This window comes from Oryctolagus cuniculus, chromosome 15 (genome assembly GCF_964237555.1).
Source record: "Oryctolagus cuniculus chromosome 15, mOryCun1.1, whole genome shotgun sequence".
NCBI lineage: Eukaryota > Metazoa > Chordata > Mammalia > Lagomorpha > Leporidae > Oryctolagus > Oryctolagus cuniculus.
The window spans coordinates 27,510,576-27,533,624 of record NC_091446.1 but is presented as its reverse complement, the minus strand read 5'-3'; the positions used below and the strand labels follow the sequence as shown (position 1 = coordinate 27,533,624).

At 57.7% G+C, this 23,049-nt stretch overlaps 3 protein-coding genes and 1 non-coding gene across 8 annotated transcripts; 2 read left to right on the top strand and 2 right to left on the bottom strand.

Annotated features, from left to right (window-relative positions):
* The first annotated feature begins 954 nt into the window (after positions 1-954).
* On the top strand, positions 955-4,407 carry FBXL15 (F-box and leucine rich repeat protein 15). 2 transcript variants are annotated; one of them, XM_008270409.4, is made up of 5 exons: positions 955-1,094; positions 2,361-2,487; positions 2,654-2,807; positions 3,100-3,605; positions 4,073-4,407. In XM_008270409.4, exons 2-5 carry the CDS (start codon positions 2,447-2,449, stop codon positions 4,260-4,262), a joined length of 891 nt encoding a protein of 296 aa, XP_008268631.1. In that variant the 5' UTR covers positions 955-1,094; positions 2,361-2,446; the 3' UTR covers positions 4,263-4,407. The 2 variants fall into 2 exon arrangements, with proteins under 2 accessions (XP_008268631.1, XP_051679517.1); XM_051823557.2 differs by lacking the exon at positions 955-1,094 and having other exon boundaries at positions 2,155-2,487.
* A 112-nt stretch (positions 4,408-4,519) lies between these two features.
* On the bottom strand, positions 4,520-13,980 carry CUEDC2 (CUE domain containing 2). 4 transcript variants are annotated; one of them, XM_008270412.4, is made up of 9 exons: positions 13,831-13,980; positions 6,370-6,456; positions 5,919-6,062; positions 5,763-5,824; positions 5,549-5,676; positions 5,282-5,464; positions 5,078-5,139; positions 4,938-4,998; positions 4,520-4,854 (listed from the first exon to the last, which is right to left on the bottom strand). In XM_008270412.4, the coding sequence occupies exons 2-9, from the start codon at positions 6,441-6,443 to the stop codon at positions 4,708-4,710; spliced, it is 861 nt and encodes a 286-aa protein (XP_008268634.2). In that variant the 5' UTR covers positions 6,444-6,456; positions 13,831-13,980; the 3' UTR covers positions 4,520-4,707. The 4 variants fall into 4 exon arrangements, with proteins under 4 accessions (XP_008268634.2, XP_051679507.2, XP_002718625.2 ...); XM_051823547.2 differs by having other exon boundaries at positions 6,370-6,453; positions 13,831-13,977; XM_002718579.5 differs by having other exon boundaries at positions 13,770-13,918.
* Positions 13,981-16,839: 2,859 nt separating this feature from the next.
* Positions 16,840-16,899, top strand: MIR146B (microRNA mir-146b). Its single transcript, NR_162541.1, has one exon. It is a non-coding gene; the product is annotated as a microRNA mir-146b (primary transcript).
* Positions 16,900-21,700: 4,801 nt separating this feature from the next.
* Positions 21,701-22,616, bottom strand: C15H10orf95 (chromosome 15 C10orf95 homolog). The gene has a single exon (XM_051823558.2). The coding sequence runs from the start codon at positions 22,477-22,479 to the stop codon at positions 21,826-21,828; it is 654 nt and encodes a 217-aa protein (XP_051679518.2). The 5' UTR covers positions 22,480-22,616; the 3' UTR covers positions 21,701-21,825.
* Between the last annotated feature and the right edge of the window lie 433 nt (positions 22,617-23,049).

Here is a 23,049-nt window from a genome sequence, read left to right as displayed (position 1 = left end):
GCCAACCTAAGATCCGCCCCAGTTGAGGGGGAGGGCGATTGGAACCCCTGCTTCTGTTCCCCAGATCCTCATGAGCCCCGCCCCGCTCGAGTCCACGTCCCTGTCGTCCACCGCCCCCTGAACCACTGGTCGGACCCAGCTGCACACGCGTGGCCCGCTCCAGACCCCACGCGTGTCCCTCGGAGGCTGCCACATGACCTGTTACATGCCACACGCGCCCCCGCCCCCACGAGCACGCGGCCGCGCCAGGCACCCCGTACGGGTGAAGGCTTGGACCCGCCCCCTAAATCCGGGAGACGGCCGCCTATGGGAGGAGATGTAGGCAACAGCGCCTCGAACCCTCCGGGATTCTGAGTCTCAGACCCGGGAGTCTCAGCCCCGACCGCACGCCCGGAATGCAGTAGGACGGATGCTAAGTCAGACTTCAGGAAGAACTTCCTTGCTGCCCGAGTTGGGCGTCCCGTCCGCCCATAGCTAGCTTAGATGAGATCACCCCGGGAGTGGAGCAAGCGGGGGACAGGCAGCCCTTGTCCCCTCGTCCTGCGTAGAGGGAAGCGCCGCTCGAGCTACTATGGCCACTCTCTTGGGAAGGCCAGGGTGAGTAGGTGGTGACCTCAGAAGGAAGAAGGGGTGGATGCGGGCGGTCGGGGGCGCGAGGACGTGCGAGGCGGGGGCGCGCGGGGCTCACCGCGGGGAGGGGCGGCGCGGACTCCGCGTGGTGCTGAAGGGGACAGCGCCAGATTTGTCGCACTGCGCAGGCGCTCAAACGCGAACAAAGCGGTGGGGGGGGGGCAGGGGAGGAGGCGCGTGGCCAGAGGCGATGCGCGTTCACGTAGTTCTATCTTTACAGAGGTCAGTCCTCCCAGCGACTCCGCCGAGGAGGAAGCGCCGGCAAGCCCCTCACCCAGTCCGACCCTCTTCTGGGCCTGCCTGCCGCTGGCTTCTCCCTTCTCCCTGTATGCGAGGCAGCGTGGAAGGAATTCTGGGGGAACCTGAATGTCTGGGTTCTCTACGCCCGACCGGCCTGATCCTGGACAACAGATCCTCTCCAGTCCCTTCGGTTTCCCTGAATATTTTTAACTGACATAACGATTGTACGTATATATGGGGTACACTGTGATATTCCAATACATGTATAGAACGCGCAGTGATAATCAGCATAGCAGGGTAACTGGCATATCCATCACCTCAAACACTGCTGGAACATTCACAATCCTGACTACTTTGAAATATACAATTCATCGTTGTCATAGTAACATGGCTGCCCTACTATGCTATGGAACACTAGAAGTTATTCCTGCTATCCTGGACCCAGTAACGACCCTGCCTCCATGACTTCCCCGTGTTTAAAATGGAATGACAGCACAGACCTGCCCACCTTGCCGAGGTGCCCGAGTGATGCGGAAAGGAAAGGGAAGCAATTTTCGTTACAAAGGGGCTGCGGAAGTGGTTGCACCACAGGAGTGCGCGGCCTTCGGAGATGGCGGTGGCCCTCGCCTCCTTCACATGCCCCCACACCCACGCGGGGAATGGTGGGGAGAAAGCACTATCCCCAGCGTTGCCCAGAGCAGACCCTGAAGTAGGACCTGGGACCTGGTAAAAGGACAGTCCACAGGCTGGGTCCAGAGCTCCGGGTGTCACCGTCCCAGCTGGGGTCCAGCCCGACTCTGCAGCTAAACTCAGGGCCGGCAGAGGAGCCGTACCCCTGCCCATTCTGCCTAGGATCCTAGATCGCGGGAGAAGAAAGGGACTGTAGATGTAACAGGCGATGCTTCCTGGCATCCCTTACGTCTGTGTCCCTCGGGGTGAACCCCGCGCCACGCTGTCCCGGCGTGGCAGGGCTGGCAGCCTTTGTACTTCACAGTGAACCAGGAACGGGAGGTTGGAACAAGTCTGCTGGATGAAGGGAGAGAAACCCTAGCTTCGCCCCATCCATTCGTGCTTTCAGCGTTTTTTACTTACTGAGTACCTACTACGTGCCACACGTAAGGGTCCGGCATGTCACAGGCACTCAACAAGTACCACCGAGTCCCTCCCGGTGGTTCAGTCGCTAAACGCGACCCCAGGGTAGGAAAGGCCGGCCACCTGGGAGCCCTGGCTCCGCCCCTTCTGCGACTGGCCTTGCCAACTCCTCCCATCACCATTTCACTCCGAGGCGTCTACTTGCTCAAGACGGAGACAGAAACAGGGTTCTGGCGCCCGCCGCGCTCTCCAGCTTCGGGCCTTAAGCCTTGCGGCGGAGAAGGCGAGGTCTAACGTTAAGCTAGTGTCTGTTCCGCCTTAGCTTCGGGGACCATCCGGAAAGCTTTGACAGGAGCCTCGGTGAGACGGCACTCGATTGAATCGGCCTGTCTCTACAGCCCAAGGAGGCGGGTTCGCCGCGGCGGCTCCAGGCCGGAGCGAGGCCGTACTGCGCACGCGCAGTAGACAGCCCACGGAGCCACCAATGGAGCGTTCCGGAGGGGAGCGAGAGCCCGGAGCCGTCAGGTACCGAGGACTGGAGGGGCCCAAAGAAGGAAGGGACACTCGGGGGAGGAGAGCTGAGCCAAGGCTGAGTGTGGGGGCGTCTTTGGGAGCCGGGGTGTGGGAGCACAGCGGAGGCAGACTCGCAGGTAACTGCGGCCTGGAAACACCAATTCTCCATTACGCGCAGGCTCCTGGACCTGCCCTGGGAAGATGTGTTGCTTCCCCACGTCCTGGACCGGGTCCCGCTGTGCCAGCTGCTCCGGCTGCAGCGCGTTAGCCGAGCCTTCCGGGCGCTAGTGCAGCTGCACCTGGCGGGGTTGCGCCGCTTCGACGCGGCTCAGGTGAGCTAACGGCTGGAGTCCCGCCCTCGCCGGGGTCCCGCCCCGCCCCGCCTCCCGCCGGCCGCCAGCCCCACTAGCTGCCCTTCCCGACCCCCTTGGGCCGCCAGTGCTGCCCGGCTGCGATCCAGGCCAGCAGGGAGTACTCCCGACGGCGAGTACTGGGTAGCGACTCTAGAGGAGCCTGGACTCTCCTGGGAGAGCAGGTGGCCAACCCGAGGGCAGGCGGCTGCCAGGAGGGGCAGCGTCCGTCCCTCCCCGACGGGCTGAAGTCGGAGTGCCTCCCCTCCCGCAGGTGGGTCCGCAGATCCCGCGGGCCGCACTGGCCCGGCTGCTGCGGGACGCCGAGGGGCTGCAGGAGCTGGCGCTGGCGCCGTGTCACGAATGGCTGTCGGACGAGGACCTGGTGCCGGTGCTGGCGCGGAATCCGCAGCTGCGGAGTGTGGCGCTGGCCAGCTGCGGACAGCTGAGTCGCCGCGCGCTGGGGGCGCTGGCCGAGGGCTGCCCTCGCCTGCAGCGACTGTCGCTCGCGCACTGTGACTGGGTGGACGGGCTAGCGCTGCGTGGCCTCGCGGACCGCTGCCCGGCCCTGGAGGAGTTGGACCTCACCGCCTGCCGTCAGCTCAAGGACGAAGCCATAGTGTACCTGGCGCAGAGGCGCGGCGCCGGCCTGCGCAGCCTCTCTCTGGCGGTAAACGCCAACGTAGGGGACGCCGCGGTCCAGGAGTTGGCTCGGAACTGCCCACAACTCGAGCACCTCGACCTCACTGGCTGCCTCCGCGTGGGAAGCGACAGCGTCAGGTGCCGGGGCCTCGGGGGGCGGTGAGGTGGGAGGAGGGCGATCGCTCGGGCTGTAGCTGTCACAGGGCCCAGCTGAGAGAGGGCTCTGCATCTCCCTGCTAACCATGGCACCCTCATTCGGAACAGGAAAGGCCTCTGGATTGCCTAGGCCAGAGAGCCCGCAGCTTACAAACTTCTGAGCCAGAATTTACACACTAGGAGAGTTCACTTGGGAAGTCGGTTCCTGGCAGTCAGAGGCCTGGGCGGAGCGGAGGGACAGGAAGTCTCCGGCACCCTGGAGGCATAGAGGCAATTACCCCAGCCCAGGCCTCCTCTTTTGCATATGGAAGGGAAAAAAATGCCCCCCAGCTGGCCAGAGCTGGACTTGGGAGCTGGAGCCCGCCCGAGGGCCCTGACCCTTGCCCCGCAGTGCGTGCCCGTGTGTGTGGTGGCCTTGTGCCCTTGGCCTCACCCCGCTCCTCCCTCAGGACCCTGGCAGAGTACTGCCCGGCGCTGCGCTCGCTGCGGGTGCGGCACTGCCACCACGTGGCCGAGTCCAGCCTGAGCCGCTTGCGGAAGCGCGGTGTGGACATCGACGTGGAGCCGCCGCTGCACCAGGCCCTGGTGCTGCTGCAGGACATGGCGGGCTTCGCACCCTTTGTCAACCTGCAGGTCTGACCCGCCTGCCACTGGAGCACAGCTGGACTGTGTGGCTGGGACCTGGCCCTGAGCTTAGGGAAACTGAACTTTGGGGCTCTCTGGCAAAGAGGCCAGGGCCCTGCCCTACCCTGGAGGTTCAAATAAAGAGCTTTTTATCCCCTCTTGCCTGGTGCTGCCCTGCTGGAGATAGGGAATGTGAAGTTGGGGGGAGGAGGGGAGGCGAGGTGCAAAGGGTCCCAACCCTGAGGCGGAAATGACCAGAACGCACTCACACCTTCCTTGGGCCACTTTTACTGTGCCCATGGAGGCAGCTCCAACAGTAGGTGAACACTACAGAGCAAGGAAGCTGAGAAAGGGCCGGGGCTGGGGTGGGAGTCAGGGAGGCCCCTGTGTGGGGAGGTAGGGCTCCTGCATCCCTCTGGGATCTAAGCCTGGAAGGCTTGTGCAGAGTCCAGCGAGCGCCTCAGTGGAAGCGGTACTTTCTGGCTGGCTTGAGGTTGATGTACGTGGCCTTCATCTCCTCGGCCTCAGGGTTCCGCACGTCTTTGAATCGCTCCCCTTTGGTGCTCACTACCTGGTTGTCAATGTATCGAATCAGCTTCTTGGGGGCCTACAGAGCAATCAGACAGTGAGTGGCAGAGGCAGGAGCCAGTCCCGCCTGCTCTACTTCCCCGGCAGCCCCAACCCTCTCACCTCCTTGGGAGCCATGGGCCGGTGAGTCTTCTGATCTTCTGCGCTATCCACCATCATGTACCTGTCAAAAACTGGCTGGGTGAACTCCTGCCACCCCGGGAGGACCATCCAGAGCCCAGCCCAGCCCGGCCCAGACTCACTTCTGCAGGATGAAGGACTTCAACTCCTCCTTTTTGGGGCCTCTGAGACGCCTAGGCAGGTCCTGCAGGGAAGGGAGGCCTGGTCTGGGCCCAGTGGCAGCAGCAGGGGAGACAGATGGGAATAGGTAGGGCTGGGGGCTTCGCATCTGGGTGGAATACAGCTGCAGCTAGGTGGGCAGAGGTTGGGGACCTGGGCGAGGATACCTGGTTGGGGCCATCCCAGGCTTGAGGTCCCTCTTCTTTCCCTTCTACCAGCATCTGCACAGCTTCTTCCAGGTCACCCCGAGCTTTGGCCAGCACCCACTGGGCCTGCTCCACTGAACAGGTCGGGAACACCTCCAGGAGGACGTCCACTCCTGGCAGTAGCTCCTCCTCGGTGCCGGCTGCCTGTGGGCATGGATGTTGACAAGAAGCGGCACTCCCCCCTGCCCCACCTCCTAGGTCCCCCATCAGTGCCCTCCCCGATGGTACCTCCTTTTGGGTGTCCACAGCAGCTGCAGAAGACCTGGCCTCTTCTTTGAGCTTTTCAGGCCGCTGCAGGGGCTCTGGCTGCGTGGGCACCTGACCTTGGACACCAGAACTTTGTGGTTGCAGGTTCTCTTAAAGAGGCAGAAAGCATGAGATTTGGCAGGTGGTGGGGGTTATGGTTCACTGAAGTGCTTGGACACAAGGGCCCTGGACTCACCTTTGTTCCTGGCATCACTCAGCTGCCCTGAGAGCTTCTGCATCATGTCCCCCACTGTGGCCCTGAAAGGACCAACAGAGTGGTGAGGGAACAACTCTGCCCATCCCCCATCACCAACCAGCTCCCCTCCTCCTCTCGGTCCCAGGCAGGCCCCACCTGGGGATGTGGGCAAAGCCGGGCACGTAGGCTTCCATCATCTCAGTGAAGGCCTCCATATCGAAGTTCTCCTCTGATGGGCCCGAGGGGCCCAGGTCCTCCAGGACCCCGAGCACATAGGAGAAGATGACCTCATCCAAACCACTGCAGGGAGAGGAGAGGACAAGGCCTGGGTAGGACGAAGGACACTCCCCTACCTCCACCTTGCTGGAGACCGTGGCTCTTGGTGTCACTGGGCTCAGTCCTTGAGCTGGAATAACCCCCCTCACACACAGTCCTGAGTTGTGGTTTCCCACCTGTCTGGAAATGGTGACGGGATGGGCTGCGAGGTCTGGCCATCTCAGCAAATCAGATGGGCCCTCCCCAACCTTAGAAGCAGGCAGAGTGCATTCCAGTCCAGCCTCCCCCAGCCCTGGCCCCAGCGTGACCCTCCTGCAGGAGCTGTCTCTACCTGAGGTCGGCCTCTGGGAGGTGCGTCTGGACAAAGGCAAGGAGGGCCGCACTGACGATCCTCTCCAGCTCCATGCTCTCTCCTCTTCTGAGGGAACACAAGACAGATGGGCTTGCCAGGCCGCCTTCTGCCTGCCTCCGCCCACTGGGTCTGGGGGTAGCTGCCCTTCCCTCCAGGCTGGCTGTGGAGCCATCTGTTGATGTGGCCCTCCCAGCCCCCTCTCCTGTCCATCCTGCCACCTCCTCCAGCCTCAAACAGGGCAGGGCACTGTCTCTGAGAAGGCTTCCAGAGGGAGATCCCCCTCCCACCGTGCCTCAGCCCATTCCCCAGAGCAGGCCCAGACTATCTGGCAAAAGGCCGAGGTCTCGGGGTCACATGCCTCCTGGCTGCGGAGGAATCCTATCATTGAGGAAGCCTTGGCTTCCAAGTCCAACCACAAGGGGCTCCATTGTCCAGCCCCACAAGGAGCAGGCCTAGGGACAAGCACAGCTCCTCCCCCACCCAGAACAGGCCGCCCACCCTCTCTGCACAAAGGGGCTTTTCTGGCTCTGGGACCTGGACAGAAAGGGAAGTCTTCCATGGATTTGCTCTTCCTGCCTCATCCCTGCCCTTCCAGCAGCTTGGGATGTCCACAGGACTGTCCATGCTCCTTCCCAAGGCCCACGGCGCCCTGCAAGACCTGAGCCTTGCCCACCTCTCCAGCCTCACTGCTGCCTTCTACTCCCTCCAGTGCTCCCCACCAGCCTCTTTGCTGCTCCTCAAACCTGCCAAGTCTCTTCCCACCCATGTCCTCCACACATCCAGGGGCTCTTCTCACTTCCTGCCGGCTTGCCACTGCATTCCACCCACCCCCAAGCTCATGAGCTCCTTCCCATCTGCGCACATCTCTCCAAACACACACCTCCTGGTGCATCAGCTGATACCACCACTCAGCTGCCAAACCTTGATTTCACCTGCAACACCCAATGTTGATCCTATTCCCTTAGTAATCTCCATTCTATCCACTTCTCTTCACCTCCAGTCTGGCTTCTCCATCATCGCTACCAAAACCTCTCAACTTAAGGTCAACACCAGATAATTTTTCCAATTTTGGTCAAATTAGATTGACTATATGAACTTGCCAATTTTTTTTTTTTTTTTTTGACAGGCAGAGTGGACAGTGAGAGAGAGAGACAGAGAGAAAGGTCTTCCTTTTTGCCGTTGGTTCACCCTCCAATGGCCGCCGCGGCTGGTGCGCTGCAGCCGGCGCACCGCGTTGATCCGATGGCAGGAGCCAGGAGCCAGGTGCTTTTCCTGGTCTCCCATGGGGTGCAGGGCCCAAGCACCTGGGCCATCCTCCACTGCACTCCCTGGCCACAGCAGAGAGCTGGCCTGGAAGAGGGGCAACCGGGACAGAATCCGGCGCCCCGACCGGGACTAGAACCCGGTGTGCCGGCGCCGCTAGGTGGAGGATTAGCCTAGTGAGCCGCGGCGCCGGCCTGAACTTGCCAATTTTGGCAGATGTTCAATCCAGCAATTAAGACACTGGTTAGGACGCCCATATTCCATATATCAGAACACCTGGGTTTGGGTCCCAGCTCCTTGCTAATGTAGACCCTGGAAGACATCAGGTGCTGGCTCAAATAGTTGGGTTCCTGCTATCAATATGGGAGACCTGGATTGAGTTCTGGGGTCTGGCTTCAGCCTCTCCACCTGGCCATTGTGAGCACACATGGAGTGAACTAGTGGATGGGAGCTCTTGTCTGTCTCTCCCTGCCTCTCAAATAACTTAAAAAGGGTAGGGAGGGAAATTTTTTTTATGAGTTCATCTAATATTTGCCGTTTCAATAGCACCAACTTTTGTATTCAAGATAGCACATTCTCCTGGTTTCCTTCTATTTCTCTGGTCATTTCCTCCCTGGCTCCTTCTCCAGCCCCCTCCCCTCTGCCACCCTCTAAATGTTGGAGTTCCTCAAGCTCAAAGTCACTGCCCTCTCACTCCACTCTTGCTCTCTTCCTCTCAAGATCTCATCTGGACCCCTCTCTCTAAGTAGCAACCCTATCCTCTGGCCAGTCTCCTGCTCTGAGCTACAAATGTGTACATCTACCTCCCTGACACTACCACATCCCAGACTGACATCTCCCCAAGTTTTACGTTCCTCCAGGGTCATCCTCAATAACTGCATGTCTAGGCACCAGCTGTTTCACAAGTCTGGAAAGTATCCTTGCCTTCCCTAATTCAATCTTAACATTCTCATTCAACACATCTACTGTCCCTCTCTGCCTCCTCTCTGCTCTGTCTCTTGCCTTCAGACCCTTCTCCCCACTATCATCTTTCCCCCAGCAACCTCTTCTCCTCACTACAGCCATGTAATCTTTACTACAATCATGTGTTCTCACCTCCGGCTCTTGACTCGTTTCCTGCTAATGCAGATGCTGCGGGGGGGGGGGGGGGGGGGGCTAAGTAACTGCATTCCCATCTCCCGTGCAGGAGACATGGATTGAGTTCCTGGGTCCTGACTCTGGCCTTGGCCCAGCTCAGGCCAATCCAGGCATGTGGGGATGGGAGCTCTCTCTTTCAAATAAATACATTAAAAAAAAAAAAAAAGGCATTTTTTTCTGCTTAGTGCCTTCTTGCTACTCTTCAGATAAGTCAAAAATCTTCATAGACTTCAATTCAGGGCCTTAGGCTCATCATGCATCAATCCCTCCCCTGCACCCTTGCTTGCTTTCAGTCTGCCAGCACTCAAGCTCTTTCATGGCAAGGGCCTGTGCACGGTTCCCTCTGCCTGGGCACCATCCCCCATGACCTCTTCACTCACTCCTTCTTAACTCTTGGGTCTCAGTTTAAAATTCCTTGCCTCCAAGGACACTTCCCCCCTGACCCTCTAGAACTGGTTTGGTCCCTACCTCCTTTTTTTTTTTTTTTAAGATTTATTTCTTGATTGATGTGAAAAGCAAAGAGAGTAGGTGAGGGAGAGAGATCTATCCAGTGGTTTGCTCCCCAAATGCCAGCAACAGCTGGGGTGAGGAGCCAGGAATTCCATCTGGGTCTCCCGCATGGGTGGCAGGAACCCAGACACTTGAACCGTCATCCAATGCTGCCCAGGTGTGTCAGCAGGAAACTGGGTAGGAAATGCAGAGTAGCCCGCAATCAAACTGGCACCCCGATATGGCAGGCAGGTATCCCATGCGGGGGCAACGCCTGCCCTGGCTCCCGTCACCTCACGTCCTCATTGCAGACCGCCCCTCTCTTTCCGTAGCCGCACCGTTCTCAGCTGTCAGTGTTTGGACAGTGTCCAGCGTTGCCTCAGTTGTTTCATGAAGGCGGGGACTCCACACTTGGCTTCTTCACCAGTGCACACTCGGTATCTCATGAAGTGGGCGCGCGGTAAACAGCTGCTCCCCAATCCACAGAGAAATGGGGGCTTGGTGGCTTTAACGACTTGCCCAGAGTCACCTGGCTTGACTATGGCAGTCATGACTGACGTGCAGGTCATCTGGTTCATTGTCTATTCTAGGCGCTACTCTGCAGATGGCGGGTATCGAGACTTCCAAGTGGGTTGGACCAGGGATATCACCGATGGTCAGAGTCGCCTAGTCCCCTGAGTGGTAACACAGAATTGCTGTGGTAGTGCAGGGGTCAGTGCGGAAAGCACAGAGATGCTTGTCTCCTGCTTCCCACCCTGGCCCTGGGGAGCTGAGGGGGTGGGCCTCTAGCAGCTGCATGATGGGACCTTGTATGCCCAGCAACCTCTTCTGGGACAAAGGCTCATGGCTGCTGCACGAGAGCCCAGCTTCCAGGGAAGAAACGTCTCAGGATGTGTCTGAGGACTCTGGCTTTCTAACCAAGGTCTGGTGGTCAGGGAGCTGTGAGCCGGAGACTCAGTTCCCCAAAGAAAAAGTCTTCCTCCCCGAGCTTTTGCTCTTGTCTCCTAAGGGAACAGCGTCCGTCCTTTCTTGGGTGAAGTTGCCCACTGCCCTCTTCATTCCTCCCCACAAGCCCCTGCCCTCCTCAGCACGTCCCTCTTGCTCAGGAGCTCCTCCCAAGATCTGTCCCCGAGCCGGGCCTGAACTAGGGTTTGGTTTACCAAATTGTTTTCCTGAGTCACAAGCCTGAACAGCCAGCTTCCTCCAGTGTAGAGACATGATTTCCATTAGGCTTTTCAAATTCCAGATGTAACCTACAGAATCCACTGCTGCTTAGGGGGGATCACTGGTGAGTGCTGCCTATGAAATGTGGCTGTCACTCTGTCATTCGTCCTCCTTGCACCGCTCTGATGAAGGCAACAACGGCAGCATTTACTGACTGCTACCTGGCCTTGCCCGAATCACTGTCCATGCACAAGGGCACTTCAAAGAGCTCATGGAGGGGTGGGCTACCACTTGCAACACCCACATGCTATATTAGGGTGCCTGTTTTGAATCTGAGCTATACAACCTGTGTTTCAGTTTCCTGCTAATGCACCTGGGAAGGCAGCAGATGATGACCCAAGTACCTGGGCCCCTGCCACCCACATGGGAGACCCGGATGGAATTCTGGGCTCCTGGGTTTAGCCTGTCCCAGTCTGGGATGTTGTGCTCATTTGAGGAGTGAAAAGATGAAAGATCTCTCTCTCTCTCACACACTCTCTCTCTCTTTCTCTCTGTCACTCTGCTTTTCAGATATTTAATTAATTAATTATTTTTAAAAATTCATATAAGAGGCCGGCGCCGCGGCTCACTAGGCTAATCCTCCGCCTAGCGGCGCTGGCACACCGGGTTCTAGTCCCGGTCGGGGCGCCGGATTCTGTCCCGGTTGCCCCTCTTCCAGGCCAGCCCCCTGCTGTGGCCAGGGAGTGCAGTGGAGGATGGCCCAGGTGCTTGGGCCCTGCACCCCATGGGAGACCAGGAAAAGCACCTGGCTCCTGGCTCCTGCCATCGGATCAGCACGGTGCGCCGGCCACAGCGCGCCGGCCGCGGCGGCCATTGGAGGGTGAACCAACGGCAAAAGGAAGACCTTTCTCTCTGTCTCTCTCTCTCACTGTCCACTCTGCCTGTCAAAAAAAAAAAAAATTTTCATATAAGAACAGGCTGTCCCATCAGGTTACCTGGGTTCAATACTGGGCTCTGGCCCAATTCTAGCTTCCTGCTAATGCAGACCCCTCATGGTTCAAGTAACTAAGTCATTGCCACCCACATGTGAGACCTGCATTGAATTCAGCTCCCAGCTTTTGGAGAGTGAACTAGCAGATAGGGATTCTCTCTCTCCCTCTCTGTTTCTTTCTGTCTCTCAAATTAAAAAAAAAAAAAAGTTCATGGAAAATGGAATAAAAATAGGCTTATTTTGGTGAAAAAAGATGCTGAAATCCATGCATATGAGGGAGCCTTCAAACAGTTCATGGATAGGGGCTGCCACTGTGATGTAGCAGGTAAAGCCTCTGCCTGCAGTGCCACCATCTCATATGGGTGCCAGTTCAAGTCTTGGCTGCTCCACTTCCAATCCAGCTCTCTGCTATGGCCTGGGAAAGCAGTAGAAGATGGCCCAAGTCCTTGGGCCCCTGTACCCACATAGGAGACCGGGAAGAAGCTCCTGGCTCCTGGCTTTGGCATGGCTCCAGCCGTTGCAGCCAATTGGGGAGTAAACCAGCAGTAGATGGAAGACCTCTCTGCCTCTCCTTCTCTCTGTGTAACTCTGACTTTCAAGTAAATAAATAAATCTTTAAAAAAAAAAAAAAAGTTCATAGATAGGGTCTGGTGCTGTGGCACAGCAGGTTAAACCGCTGTCTGCAGCACTGACATCCCACATGGGCATGGGTTCAAGTCCCAGCTGTTATACCATGGATCCAGCTCCCTGTTAATGCACCTTAGAAAGCAGCGGAGGATGGCCCAAGTGCTTGGGCTCCTGTATCTATGTGGGAGACCTGGATGAAGCTCCTGGCTCCTGGCTTTGGCCTAGCTATTGAGGCCATTTGGGGAGTGAACCAGCAGATGAAGTTTTCTCTGGCTTTCCCTCTCTGTAATTCTGACCTTCAAATAAATAAATAAAATCTTTAATTAAAAAAAAAAAAAGCACAAACACCTGCAGCCCTGCGGGTCTCTCATTTAGAAAAAAAATGTTCATGGACAGGCCGGGTGCTGTGGCTCACTTGGCTAATCCTCTGCCTGCGGCACCAGCATCCCATATGGGCCCCGGGTTCTGTCCCGGTTGCTCCTCTTCCAGTCCAGCTCTCTGCTGTGGCCCAGGAAGGCAGTGGAGGATGGCCCAGGTGCTTGGGCCCTGCACCCGCATGGGAGACCAGGAGGAAGCACCTGGCTCCTGGCTTCGGATCAGCGCAGCACCAGCCGCAGCGGCCATTTGGGGAGTGAACCAATGGAAGGAAGACCTTTCTCTGTCTCTCTCACTGTCTGTAACTCTACCTGCCAAATAAATAAATCTTTAAAAAATTGTTCATGGATAGAAAAATAAACAAGGATTTCAAAAAATTTTTGCACCAAAATAAAATTTAAAATTCCATTTTCCACAAACGTTGTGGAGTACCCTTGTATTAATTTACTTAATCCTTACAATAAACCTAAAACATAGACACGAATATTATCCCTATCTTACCTGAAAGAAAACAGAAGCACTGAGAAGTTGAGTGACTTGCCCGAAGTCACAAAGCAAGTTAACTGCGGGTTCCCACTCTGCAGCCTGGCCGCAGAACCCGCGCCAGGCCGTCTCCATGACGCCAGAGAAGCGGCCCCAGCCTGATCCTCCTCTCCGGTCTGGCCTAATTCAGAATTTTCGCTCACACCACTCTCCCAGTGCAGAACATCTTCTGCCTCCCCAATCCCATTCTGTGGGGCTCCCTCTCTCGCTGCAGCCAACCGCAACAAGCCCACACTCGTCGAGGACCAGGCCCGGGCCGGCGACCCCCTAGGCGTCGGCGGGCCGTGCTGCTCCCCGGGGCGGGCAGACGCTCCAGGCCGAGAGGCAGGAGCCGTCCTGAGGAACTCCGGCAGGCGGCAGGGGGTCTAGCAGGAGGTCGTCCCTGCTTCTCCCACCCCGGTGAAGCCCCGCTACGAAAGCCCCAGAGAATACCATTTCCCCTGACCCTGACAGGCAGCAAGGACACGGAGGGGAACAAGCGATCCTGACATCCAGTCAGGGGGGCACAGACGCGGGTGAGGGGTGGGGGAGCACAGGAAGTGGGGCCGCGACGATGGCCGACCCCTTGAAGCAAGAGCTCCCGAAACCCGCTAGCGGGGCATCCGAAAGAGTCCGGAATAGTGGACCCGAGGGCATGGGGATGCGGTTGCGGCCTGGGGGGGGGGGGGGGCACACGAAGAGGAAGGCCTGAGCAAAGTGGATGTGCCTTAATACAGGGCACGGCGAGCATCAGAGACGGGGGTCCGGCGAGCCCGGGGGGGTACCAGAGGGAAACACTCAGATCAGGTACCCTGAGTCAACGCTCTCCGCGACTCTCCAAGCCCCGGGCCAGGGACTGGAGGGGAAATCACCTGCTCCGTCGGGCGCCGCCGGCGACTTGTCCCGCGCGGTGCAGCTCTCATCCCCCAGCCCCACCAACGAGATCAAAGCCGGGGCCCAGAGCGGTCCCCTTCCAGAGACGCTTCGGCGGCCATTTTTGAGAAGGGCGGGTTGCCCACAACGGGGCGGGACTGCAGGCTCCATTCTCATCCATCCCCGGGCTTCGGATGGGCTCCCGTGGCGGCCATTTTTGTTGAGGGTAAGGAGGAGTTGGGCGTGGAGGTCCCCACCAATGGATGGGCTTGCGGTGGCTATGTCTTTGTGTGTCCCCGCCTGCTGCTGTCCTCCGCCAGGAGCCGGGCGTTTTCGACAGCATCTAGTCTTCGCCCCCAGGACCTCTGCCCGCCAATTCTGTAGCTTTCTTCCTCTCCCCTCCGTGTTTCTCCCGCCCCTTCACAGACGACGCTGCGGCTCCCTGGTTGGATCGGATGACTCTTAGGGAAGCGGTGCTCTTCCCCAATCCCAGTGTCTCTCCCTTCGTGCCCAGTCCAGGTTCAAGCCCTGTCACCCAATCAAGTCAGAGTCTGACTTGCCCACCCGGTCTGTTCCTTTTGCATGTCCTCAATGGCAATGTCTCCCCAAGATTAGGATGAGTCCTGGGACTGTGGAGTCTGGATTGTGTGTGTGTGTGTGTGTGTGTAGGGGCGGCTGCGCCCGTGTGGCAGGGCTGCGACCCGACAGCTACAGTCCAGGCATCGGCAAGGCCCCGGCTTCCTCTTTCTATATTTGCTGCCTCAGCTTCCCAGGGCTACCCAGTCGGGGAACCCCATAGCCATCTTTCCCAGGAACCTCAAAATGGAGTCATGAAGGAGAGTCCCCTTCCAGTACAAGCCGACCCCAGCCGGCCGGGTGAGCCACTTTTCAATGCTAGGCGCCTTGGAGGAGCCTGGGGGACCCCAAGTTGTGCCTGCCCTCCAGGCCGCTCCATCCCCTCCCCTCCACCAGGGCCTGAGGCAGTGCCCAGATTTGGAGGGGAGGGGCGTTCACTGCTCCTTCTTCCACCGCTGCACCTCGCCTCGGGTTCCCTCCTTCTGCCCAGGGTCTTCTGGCCTCAGAGAGAGCAAAGAGCTGGCTGTTGGGGTGAGGGGGCAGCAAGAGCCTGGGGAGGGGAGAGCATATTAGGCCTCGCTTCTCCCACAGAAGTACTGCTGCGGCCAGCCTGGCGCTGCCGGGGTTAATGAGGGGTGGGTGACAGCCACTTTGAACTGGGGCCAGGCAGGCCCCTGGGAAGGGGATAATGGCCAGTCCTCCAGGGACCAAGCCATCCCTCCCTGCCGGCCTCCCCCTGCCAGTCCCCTTGCCTCCTCCCCTGCCCATTGCACAATGCTCAGTGACTCTTCTCTTTGCTACCCTCGGTTCCCCTGTGGCACTGCCCCCAGTTCTGGCCCAAGGCCCAGGCAGCTGACCTTGACACTGTGGCTTCCCCCTTGCCCCGCCTTTCTTGGTTGGCAGCTAGGAGTAGCTAGACAGCAGAAAGCACTTTCTGAGCTTCCAGGGAAGGATGAAGGGAAAGATCTCAGACTCTGGGAAGTCCCACCTCTCCATGGCAGGGGTCAGGTTCTGGGGCGGGGGGACAGAGGTGGGCTGAGGAGAGGGACCACCACAGGCCCACGGCCCCACACACTGTAGGGCAGGGTGCCAGGGGAACCCTGCTCTCTTGGATTCCATAGTTGGCCAGACCTTAAGCCCTTTATTTTCCCTTCCTGTCCCCTCAGGTCTCAGTGCCTCCCTCCCCAAGATGGGAACAGACTCCAGGAAGGAGGCAAAGCCCCCCCCCCAGCACCCCACTACCTCAAATGGATTGTTTTCAAATATTTATTTATTTACTTGAAAGTCAGAGTTACACAGAGAGTGAAGGAGAGGCAGAGAGCTAAATGGATATTGCAGCTGCTGTTTGGGTGCTCATGGGCTGCTGGGAAAAGCGGAAGCGCAGGCTGAGGCCTCCCCTCACACGGTTCCCCGCCATCCTGCCTCGGAATGAGGAATTGGGCTGGGATCCAGGCCACGCAGAAGGAGGGACTCAGTCAGAGGCTGAGAGGAGGAAGAATGCTGAGCGGGATGGTGGGGGTGGGGAAAGGGAGTCCCCACTCTGCTTGAGGTCAGAAAGGGCCGCCGGGCAGGGTGCCTGGTCCTCCCACACCTTCCTCCTTTCTCAGAAGAGCCGGCTGGGTGTGTGTGGGGGGAGCAGAGACATGGCGAGGGGGGGGGTGTCACTATATAAGGCTGGGCTGAGCACATCCCTGCAGGTCCAACCCCAGAAACCAGGGAGGAGGCTTCACAGGTAAGTGCTGCCCCTTGCTCGGAATTCACACAGGCGCGGGGGGCGGGGCAGGTGACTCCTGAGTCTGCAGGCCTGGCCTCCCCCTCCCCCACCCCAGGGTAGGCTGCAGCTCGGCCACGTGAGAATTGCACCCAGCCCTGGGTGCAGCTCTCCAGAGAAACCAAGTGTGCTTCTGGGACACCTTTCTCCTCCACTCCGCTGTCCCGGATGCCTCAGACCTTCGTCCAGCTGGGGAGGTTTCAGGGAGCTGTGACTCCAGGCTCTTATCTGGGGGATCGCCTTTGGCTCAGGAAGTCCCCTGGTCTGTGGAGAGATACCCTTCCAGTGTACATATTCTGGCTCTTTCTGCAACCCGTTGCTGCCGCATCCTGTGTCTGGCCCCACGAGGATCACATCGGGGCAGATGACAAGACTGACTGCAGTACCCCTGAGGCTCAGAATCCCTGCTGTGGTCCCGAGCCCCCTCTCCTCATACCCTCATCCAATTCCTGTTGCGATTTCGGAATCCCTCATCCCTTTTGCTAGCTGTGGGCCTCCAATCTCAGCTTCTGGGCTAGGAGCTATCCTGCCAGTTCCTCACGTGACCTACCCTGGGCTTTAACTTGCTCATCCTGGAGAGGGGAGAACATTCACAGAACAGAGCAGGGTGGGGGTGGTGGTGGGCAGTGTCAAAGGTGCAAGGACTTTGGCCACCTGGCTCTGAGAACTGAATTCCATAGGCCGTGAGCTCTAGCAAATGCCCTGGGGACTCAGTTCTGGTGCCCGGCTGTGCTGCACCATCTGTGCCAAGGCTCGGGGGCAGCTGATGGCCACAGCTCATAGTGTCCTAGCCTGACACCTCCAAGTCACACCTCTTAATAACTTTGACTTGGGCTACTTTTCTGCTTAGAGACTCCAATGGCTCCTTAAGTCTTCTGACCTTGCCATTAAAGTCTACCATAGCATGGCCTCCACTAAGCTTTATAAAAGGTATCCTTTACTATCTTTTATTTATTTGAAAGGGAGGGGGAGAGAGAGAGAGAGAAGAGGAAAGAAATCCGGGGTTGGGGGTAAGAAATCCTTCCATCTACTGGTTCGCTCCCCAAATGCCTACAGCAGGGGTCGGCGCTGTGGCGTAGTGGGTAAAACTGCTGCCTGTAGTGCCGGCATCCCATATGGGCACTGGTTTGAGTTCCAGCTATTCCACTTCCGATCCAGCTCTCTGTTACAGCCTGAGAAAGCAGTAGAAGATGGCCCAAGTCCTTGGGCCCCTGCCCCCGCATGAGAGACCCAGAGGAAGCTCCTGGCTCCTGGCTTCTGATCAGCACAGTTCTGGCCATTGCGGCCAGTTGGGGAGTAAACAGTGGATGGAGGACCTCTCTCTCTTTCTCTCTCTGCCTCTTCTTCTCTCTCTATGTAACTCTGACTTTCAAATTAATTAATTAATTAATTAATTTAAAAATGCCTACAGCAGCCAAGGCTGAGCCAGGCTGAAGCCAGAAGCCCAGTACACCCTCTGGATCTCTCATGTGGGTGGTAAGTGCCCAACTACTGCGGCCATCATCTGCTGCCTCCCCGGTGCACATCAGCAGGAAGCTGGATTTAGAAGTGGAGTTGGGAACTGAACCTAGGCACTCTGGACATGGGATGTGGGCATCCCAATGCTCACTCCCAAACATCTTGATATGGTTTCAAGCCCTCCAGGATCTGGCCTCCTCTCTAACCGCATTTGAGATGACTTTGCTCCTCGCCCACAGGATGAGGACGCTCATCCACATGGTTGTTAAACCAGCTTTTCTCCCCTGGCCAAGTCTCTGTAAAACAGCACCCTCACTCATGACTACTTGCCGTTACCTCATGTATCCGCCTGTCTGCTTGCTGCCAGTCCTCTCTGTGTTACACCTCTAACCTAAGCTCACGAGGGCAGCGACTTGCTTGGTTTTTCTGGGGTAGCCCCTGCACATGGAATGCTACCTGGCACACTGGGGGCCTATGTGAATGAAGGTAACTTTTATTCCTTAAGGCTTCTGCACCCATAATACCCCCTGCCCAGATCCCCCCTCCCTTTTCTTTGCACAGTTAGCATCTTTGCATTTTTTGATTCAGCCTAAATGTCACTTCCTCAGAGAAGCCTTCCCTAATTAACTTATTCTAAATTAAGTTCTGCTCTCCCACTGTCATTTTTTTTTATCTCAATCTCTTGTTGCTCTAGTACTGATAACAACTTCCTTCTATGTATTTTCCTGTTGACCCATCCTCATGTCTTCCCCACTATATATAAGCTCCATGAGGACAGGGTCTGCAGTGTCTAATTCACTGCAGTATTCCCAAGGCCTAGAAAGTTCCTGGAAAACAATGGGCACTCAAGAAATTTGTTGGATAGTCTTTTAAGATCTATTAATGTAGGCCGGCGCCGCGGCTCACTAGGCTAATCCTCCGCCTAGCGGCGCCGGCACACCGGGTTCTAGTCCCGGCCGGGGCGCCGGATTCTGTCCCGGTTGCCCCTCTTCCAGGCCAGCCCTCTGCTGTGGCCAGGGAGTGCAGTGGAGGATGGCCTAGGTGCTTGGGCCCTGCACCCCATGGGAGACCAGGAAAAGCACCTGGCTCCTGGCTCCTGCCATCGGATCAGCGCGGTGCGCCGGCCGCAGCGCGCCGGCCGCGGCGGCCATTGGAGGGTGAACCAACGGCAAAGGAAGACCTTTCTCTCTGTCTCTCTCTCTCACTGTCCACTCTGCCTGTCAAAAAAAAAAAAAAAAAATCTATTAATGTATGTGAAAGGCAGAATGACAGAGAGAGACAGAGACAGAGACAGAGAGAGAGGGCCTCCATCTCTGTTTCACTCCCCAAATGGCTTCCTAGTGGGGGGCTGGGTCAGGTGAAAACCAGGAGCCAGAAGCCCAGAGCTCCATCTGGGTCTCCCACGTGTGTGCCAGGGCTCCAAACACTTAGGCCACTTCCACTGCTTCCCCAAGTGCCTTAGCAGGAGCTAGACTGGAAGCAGAGCAGTCAGGACTGGACCCACTGCTCCAATATGGGATGCCTGTGTCACAAGCAGTTCGACCCATTGTGCCACAATGCTGCTCCAGATGGACTTTTTTTTAAACAAATATTTATTTATTTTATTTGAAAGGCAGAGTTGAGAGAGAGAGAGAGAGAGAGAGAGAGAGAGAGAAGAGGGAGAGAGCTCTTCCATTTGCTGGTTTACTCCCCAAATGGCCGCAATGGCTAAACTAGGCTGATCCAAAGCCAGGAGCCAGGAGCTTCTTCTGGATCTCCCATGCGGGTGCAGGGGCCCAGCTCATAGTTAAAATCAGGTTTGTAGGGGCCAGCATTGTGGCTCAACGAGCTAAACTTCTTATCATCTGCTTCCAGTCCAGCTGCTTGCTAATGTGCCTGGGAAGGCAGCAGAAGATGGCAATGGCCCAAGTCCTTGAGCCCCTGCCACCCGTATAGGAGACCTGGATGGAGTTCCTGGCTCCTGGCTTCAGCCTGGCCCAGTGGGGGCTGTTGCAGCCATTTGAGGGAATAAACCAGTGGATGGAAGATCTCCCTCTCTCTGTCACTCTACCTTTTAAGTAAATAGATAAATCTTTTTAAAAACGGGTATGTGGCTTAACCCTCCAGTAAACTTTTACAATACTGAAAACCTCAGCCTATTAAGAATCAAAAACTGGGGGCTGGTGCCGTGGCTCCCTTGGTTAATCCTCCGCCTGCTGCGCCAGCATCACATATGGGCGCTGGGTTCTAGTCCTGGTTGCTCCTCTTCCAGTCCAGCTCTCTGCTGTGGCCTGGGAGGGCAGTGGAGGATGGCCCAAGTCCTTGGACTCCTGCATCTGCATGGGAGACCAGGAAGAAGCACCTGGCACCTGGCTTCGGATCAGCACAGCACTGGCCATAGTGGCCATTTGGGGAGTGAACTAACAGAAGGAAGACCTTTCTCTCTGTCTCTCTCTCTCACTGTCTATAACTCTACCTGTCAAATAATTTTAAAAAATTAAAAAAAAAGAATCAAAAACTATTAGCAAGAGTCAGGAGACAAGAAATGCCATTTATTTTAACTTCCAAGTAAGCTAGTTTATTTACTTTGATGCTTATATATATATTCACCTACTTGAAAGACAGAGTCAGAGAGAGAGAGAGAGAGAGAGATCTTCATCCTTGGGTTTACTCCTCAAATGCCTGCAACAGCCAAGGCTGGTCCAGGCAAAAGCCAGGAGCCTTCATCTGAGTCTCCCGAGTGACTGGCGGGGCCCAATAACTAGAGCCATCATCGGCTCGATGCATTAGCAAGAAGCTGGTTGGGAAGCAGAGGACCAAGAAACTCACAGGTACTCGGATATGTGAGTCCCAGGCATCAACCTGCTGTTCCACAATCTCCACTCCCGATTTTATGCCTTTTTTTTTTTTTTAAGATTTATGTATTTATTTGAAAGGCAGAGTTACAGAGAGAACAAGATCTTTATCCGCTGGTTCATTCCCCAAATGGCTGCAACAGCTGGGACTGGGCCAGGCAGAAGCCAGGTCTCCCACAAGGGTGCAGGGGTGCAAGTATTGGGTCATTTTCCGCTGCTCTCCCAGGCACATTAGCAGGAGCTGGATAGAGTGGGTCAGCCAGGATGCTGACTTGGATACCAGCATCACAGGCTGTGGCTTAACCCACGGCACCTTCCCCTATGCCTCTTTTACAGATGATTAACTGAGGCTTAGAAAGCCTACGGTTACATGGGCAGAAAATGTCAGCCATGCCTGCCTCACGTCAGCAGTGGAGCCTGAGCCCTGAGACTCCGGGCCACAGGACCAGGGAAGGTTAGAAGAGGACATGGGCCTGCGCCCTGGACGGGAGCCCCACTCAGCCAGCAGCGGGCACACAGGCTCCCCAGTCCCCACCTTCGTGTGAGGGAGGGAGATAAGGGTCCTATTACCCAGATAGGGAGCCAGGCACCCACTGTTAAACAGAAAGCTCATCTTCTAGCCAACATTTTACTTCATTCAGTTCTTTACTTTTTTTATATATATTTATTTATTTACTCGAAGTCAGAGTTTACACAGAGAGAGGAGAGGCAGAGAGGTCTTCCATCCGCTGGTTCACTCCCCAATTGGCCGCAACGGCCAGAGCTGCGCCCATCCAAAGCCCAGGAGCCAGGTGCTTCTTCCAGGTCTCCCACTTGGGTGCAGGGGCCCAAGGACTTGAGCCATCTTCCACTGCTTTCCCAAGCCATGTCAGAGAGCTGGATCAGAAGAGGAGCAGCCGGGTCTCGAACCGGCGGCCAAATGGGATGCTGGCGCTTCAGGCCAGGGTGTTAACCCGCTGCGCCACAGCGCCAGCCCCACTTCTTTACTTTTATTAACAAACTGGATATACAGTTGCTCCACTAGCTTGGTAGAAGGCAAGGAAAGTTGGACCACACGGTGGGGCAGGCTTCTTGGGGGAAGAAGGAGGACGTGGGGCATAAAGGGCCCAGGCCCTCCTGTCACTTCATTCCCTCGCTTCCTAAACCCATCTAGAGGGAAAAAGGAACAAAGCATCCTCCACCATCCGGGAGGAAGCGCGCGATAGATCAACGGAGTGCAGGCTGGCGCTGGCGAGCAGGCAGGGGGAAAAGGGAAAAGGGAAAAAAAGAAAAGGCACGTGAGGAGGGGATGCAGCCGGCTCGGCTCCTGCGCACAGGTGAGGCCTCCCTCGCGCTCGCCGGCTCCGGGGCCGCGCTCAGCTCAGGCCTTTCTTCCTCTTGGAGCGGCCGAGCTCCTGGGCTTCCCCGGCCAGGCCGCTGTCACCGCTGTCACCGCTGGCCGGCCGTCGCACCACACGCCTCCCCACGTGGTACTCGGGCTCCGGGACGCGCGGGGCCGCCTGCAGCAGGTACTCGCCGCGGCGGTAGGTGACGCGCACGTCGGTGCGTGGGTACGTGCCGTACACGCGCCGCAGCTCCCGGCGCACGAAGTGGGGCAGCTGGAGGCGCGGGCCCAGCACGCGCTCCACGCGTCCCCAGCGCAGCTCGGCCTGGAGGCTACCCCCCTCGGGCCACGGCTCCCAGGGCTCAGCCGCCGCCGCTGGCCCGGCCGCGGCGGGCGCCTGCAGTGACGGCCCCAGGACGCCGGCTGCGGGTGGCAGCGGCGGGGGCAGGGCCGTGGAGTAGGCGGCAGGGACAACCCACCAGGGCGGCGCGGTGGTGCCGTAGAAGAAGTGGTATTCCCGCGGGGCCGCCCACTCGCCCGCGCCCAGGCTCCGGGGCCGGCTGCAGAAGTTGTGCGCCTGGATGGGGGGCAGCAGCGGCGGGGCGGGCAGGTAGGTGTAGGTGCTCGGCTGCAGCGGTGGCCAGACGCCCTCCCCAGACAGCGGGCTGCCCCAGTAGGAGTACATGGCCTGAACCTCACGCGACGGGCGTTTTCACAGGGGCGGCAGCCTGCGCCAGACCTGTGGCAGAGGGGTGCGTGGGTACTTTTTGCTTAGCACCACCCGTCCCTAGAGCTGGTATCCCGAGGCTGTGGTTCATGGCTCTGCTGAACTTGACCTAAGTTAGGCGTTCAGTTGTTCCCCACCTCGAAGCCGGTACCTCAGGCTTCCAGCTGGAAAGGAGGACCCTAGGCCTTTTCAAGCCCTCAGCCCCCACTCACTTGTCTCCTTTAGCCTGGAGGAGCTGGTGTCCAGCATGTGGGGGGGGGGGGTCCCGATGAGGACGCTTCACCACCTTTTAGTTGCTTGACTCCCCTCCATGCCCGGCCTCAGCCACGCCTCCCTGTTACCAGGCAGAGGCAAACAGCTCAGCCTGGCCAGGAGCCAGCCAGCCTGTGTGGACACCTGGGTCAGCCTGGAGGCGGGAGCCTGAGCTCACGGATGCCGTCCCCTCTGCTTTTTCCCTGCCTCCACCCAAGACCTCTAGCCCCTGCAGATGGGTTGGGTCGCGGTAACATTTGAGGGAATCAGGCTGCT

Excerpts from the sequence above, each read along its gene's own strand:
- FBXL15 (XM_008270409.4), top strand. The coding sequence starts at position 2,447 with ATGGAGCGTTCCGGAGGGGAGCGAGAGCCCGGAGCCGTCAG. Across the intron at positions 2,488-2,653 it reads CGAGAGCCCGGAGCCGTCAG|GCTCCTGGACCTGCCCTGGG; the intron begins GTACCGAGGACT and ends CATTACGCGCAG. Across the intron at positions 3,606-4,072 it reads GTGGGAAGCGACAGCGTCAG|GACCCTGGCAGAGTACTGCC; the intron begins GTGCCGGGGCCT and ends CTCCTCCCTCAG.
- CUEDC2 (XM_008270412.4), bottom strand. The coding sequence starts at position 6,443 with ATGGAGCTGGAGAGGATCGTCAGTGCGGCCCTCCTTGCCTTTGTCCAG. Across the intron at positions 6,063-6,369 it reads CTCCCAGAGGCCGACCTCAG|TGGTTTGGATGAGGTCATCT; the intron begins GTAGAGACAGCT and ends CTCTCCCTGCAG. Across the intron at positions 5,140-5,281 it reads CCTGGGATGGCCCCAACCAG|GACCTGCCTAGGCGTCTCAG; the intron begins GTATCCTCGCCC and ends CCTTCCCTGCAG.
- C15H10orf95 (XM_051823558.2), bottom strand. The coding sequence starts at position 22,479 with ATGTACTCCTACTGGGGCAGCCCGCTGTCTGGGGAGGGCGTCTGGCCA.